This window comes from Pinus tabuliformis, chromosome 3_2 (assembly GCF_031772625.1).
Source record: "Pinus tabuliformis cultivar Carrire ecotype Pingquan chromosome 3_2, CPIR1, whole genome shotgun sequence".
Taxonomy (NCBI): Eukaryota; Viridiplantae; Streptophyta; class Pinopsida; order Pinales; family Pinaceae; genus Pinus; species Pinus tabuliformis.
The window spans coordinates 151,701,343-151,712,069 of NC_142302.1; the positions used below are offsets into that span (position 1 = coordinate 151,701,343).

Below are 10,727 nucleotides of genomic sequence, written 5' to 3' on the forward strand. Positions count from 1 at the left end.
TGAAATATTTTATTATTAATTTAGGTATCGATGAAATAGTTTATTATTAATTTGGGTATTTGTGAAATATTTTATTAATGTTAATAGTCCAAGTAGGTCCCTTGTCTTATTTATCTTCTATAGAAAAAAGGTTAAGCGCTTTAATTCTGTTGTTCTGGGTGTAGCTACCCACCTAGGGAAATTGTATTTATCCGTAGATGCAAAATTCCACATAACATTACCAATATGAATTAGCATATCGAAAGAGTTTTTTTTTTCCACTGGAAAAATCCGTAATATTTCATTAATATGAAAAATTACATATGTAGATGCTTATCGCATATGCCATGTTCACTATACATCTGTACATTTTACAAAAATTGCATGATTGTGTTGTTCGATTATACCGCACAAAGTATTACTGTTTAGGATGTTAATAGATTTAATGCCTTTCGGCATCCTTCAGTCTGTTACAAAAAAGAACTATACAAAAAACTGTCGTATATAGTGCTGCTGCCATATTCCTGTATAATTAAGTAGGATGTAGACCCGCTGTAGGGTATCCCGGGTCTATATAAGGGCGATGATAAAAATTTTGTTCCTGTTGGTCCAGAATCTCGGTGATCTCCCAAAGTCCTTGTTCCATCAGCGCGGCCTCCTTGGACAGTTTATCAGCATCCTTGTTATGTTCCCTGTAGATGTGTGAAACAGCGATATGGTTAAATGCCTCTTTGAGCTGAAGAACTTCATCAAGAATGATGCTGAGTGTGTGCATGTGACATGTAGATATATCATTGAACCAATTTATGATAATCTGTGAATCCCCGAATATGTTGATGCTAGTGCAATGATGGCTTAATGCAAAATGTAGAAGGTGGCGCAATGTAATAAGCTCAGCGAAGTTGTTTGTTCTAGCACCCAGTCCCGCTTTTATATTGTAGGAGTGTTTATCAGTTAAGTGCAGAATGAAACCACCCCCACAGCTTTGTACATTTGCAGCTCCATCAAAATAAGCCCAAGGGGTACCCTGGTCAATGATGGGGGGAGGATTTGGCCATCGGATTTTTGGGGGAGGCGGATCCGGAAGCTCTTTGAACGCAGAGATAATGCCAGCCTCGATAAGAGGCCAGTGGATGGCCTTGTCTTCGAAGATCATACGATTCCTAGCTTTCCAAATGGACCAGTTTACGATAATGGGCAAATTTGCAGCCTTTGAGCCCTTGTGTCTTTTATCCCATTCTATCCAAGCGCTGATTGGATCAGTACCATTCCATTCCCCAGAATAGTGTGTAAAAGGTTTTATATTTTTCCACACGAGCTGTACAGTACTACATCGCAGGAATAGGTGCTCTGTAGACTCAGTATCAGCTTTGCACATAGCACATCTCATTGGTCCATGTTGAGCTCGGCGCATAAGATGTTCTCCCGTGGGGATTCTGTACCTGAGGACACACCAGGTAAAGAGCTTAGATCGAGGCGAGGCTGAAAGTTTCCAAATATTCTACCACCAACTGTCTAAAACTTCAGGTTTCTTCTGATTGATTAACTGAATGTAGCCTTCCTTAGGTGTGTATATCCCGCTATCAGCATGGTGCCAGACAAGTTCATCTGATCCCTCAGTGATTCTAATGTGGGATTCCATCAGGGTAGCACAATATTCGCGCCAAGCTGTGTGCCATCTCTGCGGGAGGTTTAGTTGGGTAGCTGTCTTCCAAACCTGGTGGAAAATGTCTGATTGCTCTTGATCCGCTATTTGTGCAATCACCTTGATGCCATGTGCTGTGAGGGATTCCACCAGAGCTTATGGGAGCAGATGTCTCCCACCACTGCCACTCCAAGGGTCTATTCCGATACGTGCTCTGTCTCCTCTCTTAATTCGCCAAACTAAGTTGTTCCTGATAAGCGGCAAAGAGTGTAGGAGAGCTTTCCAAATAGAGGATATGCCAGATTTGTTCCATGATGGGAGTCTGACCCATTCCATAATGTTGAGGGGCCATATATATTTGTGGTAGGTGATGATGGTCCATAAGCTATGGGATGTCAGCAAAGCCCAGCCCATTTTGGCTGCCAGAGCACATGCAAAGGTGGGGAGATCCTTTAATCCCCAGCCACCCCATTTCTTGGGCAGGGCAATCTTATTCCAACCAATCCAAGCGAAGGTGCGCTTTTCTTGATTACCAGCCCATAAGTATCTGTTACAAAGTTGCTGTAGCTTTGATAGGATATTTCGAGGGATCCAGGCGAGCGCCATCCAGAAGACCGGCGTTGCTTCCAGAACAGATTTGATCAAGGTTAATCTTCCTGCCCTGGATAGATATCTAAAACTCCAGCAAGTTATCCTTTTTTCTACTTTTGTAACCAGCCAAACCCAGTCCGCAATCTTTTGGGTAGTGGGTTTTAACCAGTAACCAAGGTATTTTAGCCCCCTGTCCAGGGGTTGTGTGGTATATGGGAAGGCTTGACTTGCTGTGTGAGATTCATTGACTGAGGTGCCAACCAAAGTAATAGTAGATTTCGTCCGATTGACCTCCATCCCTGTGGCATGTGCGAATAGCCTTAAGATCCTGTTGAAAGTAGAGGTATCCTGAATGCTGCCATCTAGAAGGATAAGAACATCATCTACGAACAGGAGATGAGTAAGGAAGCACTCATCTGAAATTTTAAGGCCCCTGATAGTTCCATCCCTTTTTGCAGAGATAATCAATCGGCTTAAAGCTTCCATCACCAAGAGAAATAAGAGAGGTGATAGAGGGCAGCCTTGTCGCAGCCCTCTCTCTGAGTGGAAGAAATGAGAGGCAGCTCCATTAATCAGAATGCTATAGGTGGGGGATATAATGCATGCCATAATCCAATTGATGAGAGGGAGGGGAAAGCCCAAATGGATGAGGATCATCTTAATAAAGAGCCAACTGACTCGGTCAAAAGCCTTAGAAAGGTCGATCTTGAGGAGGATACATTTGAGGCGCTTGGTCCAAATGGAGTGTATAGCTTCCTGGGCTGATCCAATGGCTTCGTGGATTTGTCGGTCTTCCAAAAAAGCGAATTGCTGAGGAGCAATATGCTTAGACAGAATGGGCCTGATCCAGTTGACAATGATTTTAGAGATGATTTTGTAGAGGACATTACACAATGAGATAGGGCGGAAATCGTCAAAGGATGATGGAGAGTCCGATTTGGGAATGAGGGCAATGAAGGTGGAGTTTATAGCATGATAGAGCTGGCCCGATATTCTACTCTCCTCAACCACCTTCAGGATATCTCCTCCAATGATGTCAAAGAAGGCAGTATAAAACTCAATGGTCCATCCGTCAGGGCCAGGACTCTTTTCCTTCTGAAACCACTTGATAGTGCTTTCCAATTCTTCCATAGTGACAGGGTCAGTGAGTGTGCCAATGTCCTCATCATTTACAAATCTGGGGAAATGAGAGGCCACATTGATGATTTCAGCCAGATTTGTTCCAGCAGGACTTTTGAATAGCCCTCTGAAATGAGCCGTGCCGAGTTGTGAGAGTTTGTTAAAGGTGTCTGCCAATCCTCCTCCCGGAAGGGGGAGGTTCCAAATGGTATTTGCCACTCTCCTTCCTTTAGCGAAATTATGGAAGAATCTTGTATTCTCATCCCCAGATTTAAGCCACATTGCCCTACTCCGCAGTCTGAGTGATTCCTCCCTTAGCTTGAGAATATTAAGCTTTTGATTCTCCAAATCTACCAGGCGGGCCTTGTCCTCAATGGATCCGAATCCCATATTTCTCTCATCCAAAAGGGTTTTAAGTTCTTCTTCCACCATATTGAGCTGTTCATCCTCTCTTATCTTCTTTGCTTTGGCCCACTCGATCACAATGTGTTTGAGCTCAGTCAAATTTTTGACAAAACCCCTTGCCATCGAGGATTCTCCATCGATGGGATGAGCTTTCCAGAAGTCTGTGACTAATTTGGAGAAGCTTTGATCCAGAAGCCAGAGGTGATTGAACTTGAAAGGGGCTTTTGGCTTTGGAAGAGGGCCCATGATTTCCATTAAGATTGGGGAATGATCCGATATGCCCCCGGATCCTACCCATTGTTTATAATGGTGTAGCTGATGGATCAAAGGACCTTTCAGCAGAAATCGATCAAGTCTGCGAGCCAGTGCCGCTGTCCCAACCCTTCTGTTTCTCCACGTTGTTAGGGGATTCTGCATAGGGATGTCAATGAAATCATATTGCTCCAAAATGCTTCTCATGAAATCTGTGATGGAGTCTACCTGCCCCATAGAGCCCCATGACTCCCGGAACCCCAAAGAAAAATTTAGGTCACCCCCCAGAATGATGCGATCCAGAGACATCAGGCTTCTGCTGAGGAGCTGTCTCCAAAAGCTTTCCCTCTGTTGGCATGGACCATATGTGTTGACGATGCGGAGAGTAAGACCCAGATCCACTGAGAAGATGTCAACCCCCATAAAACCAAGTCCTCCCCAGGAAGAGTCCAATTTGATGGTTTTTGGGTTGAATCCAATCGCCAATCCACCCGATCTACCATTGGCATCCATGGCTATGAAATTCCATCTAGACGATATGTTGCTAAGGGAAAGGGAGATGGACTCAGCAGAGCCTAGGGTTTCTTGAAGGAGAATGATATCAGGGAATTCGACCTCAAAAATTCGTTTGAGAGCTAGTTTTTTGGGGGGGCTAGCCAGACCCCTGCAATTAAAGGAGAGGCACTTCATGGGGGACCCTGCTTCGGGGGTTTTGTTGCTCTAAGGACCCCGTCAATGGTGGATTGTCGCCCAGATGCGACTTCAGCTCCAGCGCGTCTGATAGCTTTGTTGAGATCAGATTTCCTTCCCCTAGTGGATAATGATCCTGCACCCGAAGGGACAATACCCAGCCCTATCTGAGGTTCAGAGGATTCCGCTTGAGAGGTCCGAGGGCGAAGGGAATATGGGTGGGGGGGAATTTTCCTGGAGGATGACTCAGAGGGGGGCGACGGAGAGAGAGACAAAGTGGGTGGAGCAGTGGAAGGAATCAAAGGAGGCGGGGGGATAATGCAATGCGCCATGGAACATGCCAATGAATTAACAATTTCAGATGATTGTTCAATAGAGATAGAGGGAGAGATAAGATTAGTACCCGAGGCCTGTGCGGCTGCTGCAGTTGCCCGAGCCCGAGTCATAGGAGGCGAGGGCGTGTCCATCTTGTTCAGCTCTGGTCTCTCCGGGACGCCTTGAGATACCGCGAATCCAAGCGACGACTGAGGAATGGATGGAGAGGTCCCTCTGGATGCTATGGGGGAGATCTTTGGAGAGCTATCCAGACTTTTGATCAATGGGCAATCCTTGTAGAGGTGTCCCACTTGGTGGCACCGATTACAACGGAAGGGGACTCCTTCATAATCCAGAATCTGTATACGTCTGTGATTTCCCCATTGCAATGTGATTTTTTCCTCCAATCCCTCTCGAGTATCCAGGTGCACCAGTATTCGGGCCACCGTTCTCTTCCTTGTTCCGATATAGGATCGATCGTGATCCAAATATGTCCCCAATGCATTTCCGATTCTGGTGAAAGCTTCTTCGCTCCAGTATTGTAATGGAAGCCCTGGCAGACGCACCCACAGAGGCCCTGCTGCGATTTGTTCGCGTTCAGGATCAAATAGCGGGCTCCATCGCTTCAATAACACAGTTGTCGTTTCAATATGCCAATATCTTTCAAGTACTGCATCCGTGTGCCCTTCATTTGCAAAGTGGAGGGAGAACCACCCTCGTGGGAGAACCTGGACCTCCGGCATCTGTGAGAGCAGGGCTCCCCAGATTTCTTTCACCCAGCGCATCAGCCTTTCCGCCGTGAAAGTACGCCCCCGCACATGTCCAACCAAAACTGTACGAGCTATAGCCATAGTTTCTTCAAAATCCGAAGGGTTGCCGAAAGTTACGGTGATGTCTTTCGTTGTTGCCCTGACACACTTCGATTTCCGCTTCTTTGTGCGAGGCGCCGACGGATGATCAACAAGCGGATTTGAAGCCCCAGAATGTTGCAAGGGTTTTGAGGGTTTAACGTTTATAACCGGAGTGCCGAAGCATCCTGATGGTTTTGCCCCATTTTCCCGAAGAGGATTAGGCGCATTCTCCCTCAGATCCGCTTGAGCAGTAGGTGAATCGGGCAGCGGTGATGATATCGGATCGAAGGCCAAGGTATCAGGCGATAGAGAGGTGAGGAGGAAAGCTGTGCCAGGTGAGAGAGGCGGTGCCTCCAGGCCGATAGATGAAGAAGAAGGACCCGGCAAGGTGACCACCAGCGAGCAATCCTGTGCGCGAGGTGCTTCAGATGTCGGTGGAACGAAACCCGGGGTTGCTAAATTAGGGTTATGGAAAATTAACTGTCCTTCTAACGGATCCTCGGAATAATCCACGAGGTCCGTTTCCCGTTGACGCTCCATACCGGTCAGAGACAGCAGCCTTCCGTCTTCGAGGTCGATCTGTCGGCAGGTCTGAACCCTATCTTCCGGTTCCCGCTCCAACCTATGGTCCTGCAGCTGCGGTCTGTGGTTACCCGAAACCCTCGCGGTCGCGATTAGAGAATGCCGTCAGAGCCATTCGATATGATGATCAGCATATCAAAAGAGTTATTTATGCAATGTAAATCTTTTTTTTTGTAAGTTTGGTAGGACTTCATTTTCATCATGTCCAATATATCACCTCAATCAAGGCAGGGAATTGAACTAGTGACTTCACATCAAGGAGTATCTTAACAAAGCATATGATATTAGTGAAAAATATAAATTTAAAATGCGGGCCCATTTGACATTAATAACCATGCTCAAAAAGCACCAAAAAAATAGTTAAATATAAAATATAAATTATAAAATTGTTAAATAGCTAAAAATAAAATATAGTTATAGTTAAATAGTTAAAAAAACGCATTCATGAATAACAAATTATTGGATTCCAACCAAAAATATAAAATATATAGTTAAATATATTTAAATATAAAATCTTTAAAAAACATATTCCAAGAAAGACAAATCACCAGATTCTAGCAAAAAATATAGAATATAGAGTTAAATATAAATTAATTAAATAGTTAAAAAACCATAGGCCAAATTACTAGATTCCAGGAAAAAAATATATTTCAAGTGAAATTGTGGCTTCAGTAGGTAACGTCGTTGAAAAAAACACCAAAAAAATAGTTAAATATAAAATATGATTATAGATAGTTAAATTTTAATATAAATGTATATAGACAGTTATTTTAATAAAGTTCCATATATTGAGGGATTTCGATAAAAGTAAAAAATTAGAAATAATTTTTTATTATTATATTAAATCCCATGCTAATAAATATTGTGGAAAATAGATAAACGTAAAATAATATTAAAAAATTGCCTACATGGCATTTTTTGTTAATTTCTTGTTTTTTCCTTAGGAGGCCACTTTTTTAGGCTGAAATTTCCTCCATTTCCTGTACCACCACATGTATTTGTACCTACACTTGTACTACCCCCTATATCTGTACCACAACATGTACCTATACATGTACCACCACCTACACCTATACTATTATCCAAACTCCACTACAACCTGTGCACAATTTCCATATACTTGACATCCTGCTGATCTTCCTGCAAAATCCTATCATGTAAGTCTGTCCCATAGGAGCTCATAGTTGCTGAGTGATTTAACTATATTCGCCTACTAAGGGAATTTTCCACCCTGTTCTCTTTACCTTTGATGTACATGATCTCAAAATCGAACTCACTGATCGTATCCAACCACAGACAATGGTTGCCATTCAGATTTGGTTGGTCAAATAGATATCGCAAACCACTGTGATCACTCATCAATGTAAACCTCCTACCCAAAAGGTAGTTTCTCCACATATTCAATGCATGTATGATAGCTGCCAACTCAAGATCATGTGTGGGGTAGTTCTGCTCGTTCTCATTCAATTTTCGTGACTCATAGCATACCATCTGTCCATCTTGCATAAGGACGCCACCAAGATCCTTCTTGCAAGCATCTGTGCACACTACAAACTCTTTGTCTAGATCTGCAATCTTTAACATTGGCGCATGTGTCAACAACTCCTTAAGCTGCTCAAAACTAGCCTCACACTCCTCTTTCCATTCAAACTTTTTTCCTTTTCTCTGCAATGATGTGATAGGATAAACAATCTGTGACAAGTTCCTAATGAACCTTCGGTAATAACCTGCCAATCCCATGAAGGATCTCACCTTATCTACATTTCTAGTAGCTACCCACTCCATGATGGCCCTTATCATTTTTGGATCTACTGCAATGCCTTCCTTGGAGATAACATGTCCCAAGTAGTGTACCTCAGTCTGAAAGAAACTACACTTGCTGAGCTTAGCATACAACTGATGCTCTCTCAATAACCTCAACACTACTACTAAATGCTCGGCATGCTCTTCCTCATTTTTAGAATATACAAATATGTCATTAATGAACATAATACAAAAATTATCCAAATACGGACACGACACACTATTCATCAAGCACATAAATGTAGCTAAAGAATTAGTCAAACCAAATGGAACTACAACAAACTCATAATTCCCATACCTGGTCCGGAAAGTTTTCTTGTAAATATCCTCCTCTTTGATGTGTACCTGGTGATATCTAGATCTCGAATCAATCTTCGAGAACACTAGTGCTGCTCCTTTCAACTGATCGAACAAGTCATCAATCCTCGACAACAGGTACATGTTCTTGATGGTCACTTTGTTTAACTGCCTGTAGTCAATGCATATTCTAAGAGTACCATCTTTCTTATTTATAAACAATACTGGTGCACCCCATAGTGATACACTTGACCTAATGTATCCCTTGTCCAACATTTCCTTCAATTGTAGCTTCAACTCTACCAACTCAAGTGTGCTCATCCTGTAAGGTGCTTTTGATGTTGGAGCTACCCTGACACTAACTAAACAGAAAATTCTACCTCCTTGTGAGGTGGAAACTCTGTAATGTGCTAAGGAACTACATCCTGAAACTACTGTAGAACTGAGTACCTTCTCAAAACATCTGCATCCTCAACTTGCTTACCTTTGTCACTAGAAATGTGCACTGCAAATAACATACACCCTTTCCTATGACTGCGCTTTGCTTGCATATATGTTACCATCCTAACTAATTTGGCTTTCTTCTTTCCCTATAAAATTCTTGGTTCCCCATTGTCAGCAACACACTCAATGGCTTTGTCATAACAATCCACCTTGGTTCTATGGAGGGACAACCAATCCATGCCCAACAACATACTGCATGATCCCAACGGTAATAGATTAAAATGTGTCATGGTAGGAATACCATTGAAATCAAATGCACAAGCACTTACCCAATGGTGAACTCACTTCTTTGTATTGGTAGCCAACTGCACTAACCAAAATTCTGCATGCAATTCCTTACTTAAACCACACTTATCCACCAAAGTTAGGAATAACGTAGCTATAATTAGATCCAGGGTCAATAAAAATAGAAATAACTTGATCACAAAGCTTACTATTGATCTCAATGATAGATGCCTGATGGTCTGCATGTTTGTTATCCAATGCTGCATTGATACGAGGAACGATCTAACCAATATCCCCAACAGTCTATGCGTCCTATGCACTGTATATCTGAGGCCTACCCCCTTGATTTTGCAGACAATATCTCCTACGATGATCCTTGCCACAAGTCCAACACTCTATAGGCTTCCAGTCTACATCCTTATTCTACTCCTTAGATCGAAATCCCTGTCCTTTGTCTGATGCATTGAACTTCTTTGATGGCACTACATTCTAATTATCGCATGTACCCTGAGGTCTTTCTTGCTTCTTGTCCCATGTTCCTTTGCTCTTTGCATTACCTTTCCAGTCTGGTTTAGTCTCGGATCTGCACTTCGATTGTTCATAGCAATTCTTTAGCTTTTGGATGGCTCCCTCCAATGATCTAGGCTCATTGAACTCAATTCTATATTTGATTGGTAACCCACTAGTGAATCTCTAAATCTTGGCCTTCTCCTCCTTGAGGTAAGGCACATACCTCAATAGCTCCAAGAACTTGCTAGTGTACTCATCATCTGTCATAGATCCCATCTTTAGCTCATAAAATTCTTTTGCCCTATCATTAAAGTTTCTCTACGATAGATACTTATTCTTGAATAACTGCTCAAATTCACTCCAAGTCAAGTATTCCTCATGTATACCTCTGACATTCTTCACATCTTCCCACCAAATATTTGCTTTACCTTTGAGACTAAATGTAGCTACTTTGGCTTTCATTTTCTCTAAATATCATGTAACCTGTAGAACTTCCTCATGCCAAGAAACCATGCCTCTGCATCCTGTGATTTCTTCACCTCTCCATCAAATGTGGGTGGATTTGATTTATTAAACTCATCTGGAAAGTATCCCCTATCACTCGTCCTGTAAGAATGATAACAATGGAGATCATAGTGCCTATCTAAACCAAAACTAGAATAATACCTGTGTCTATCCCCTCTCCTATCCGAAGTGTCCAACAATCTGCCATATCTGACCATCTTTGACCCGTGACCACCATGAGACCTACTGCCATATGCCCCATTAGTTGTTTCCTCTTGCTCATGGCTGATCTGAAGTGGTCCCTGTCATTGCAAATATGGAAAATTATAAAGTATCACTGCATTTACCTTTGCTATCTTCTTATGTGCCTATATGATTATGTCATTATTTGCCTTATTTCATCCTTTAATATCCTGAGTGTATCTACCAAATTGAAATAATTTCCAATACCACTT

The 10,727-nt window shown here is 42.6% G+C and overlaps 1 protein-coding gene across 1 annotated transcript; it reads right to left on the reverse strand.

Moving 5' to 3' along the window:
* Positions 1–511: 511 nt before the first annotated feature.
* LOC149180256 (uncharacterized) lies at positions 512–1,357 on the reverse strand. The gene has a single exon (XM_089413826.1). The coding sequence runs from the start codon at positions 1,355–1,357 to the stop codon at positions 512–514; it is 846 nt and encodes a 281-aa protein (XP_089269952.1).
* Between the last annotated feature and the right edge of the window lie 9,370 nt (positions 1,358–10,727).

Excerpts from the sequence above, each read along its gene's own strand:
- LOC149180256 (XM_089413826.1), bottom strand. The coding sequence starts at position 1,357 with ATGTGCAAAGCTGATACTGAGTCTACAGAGCACCTATTCCTGCGATGT.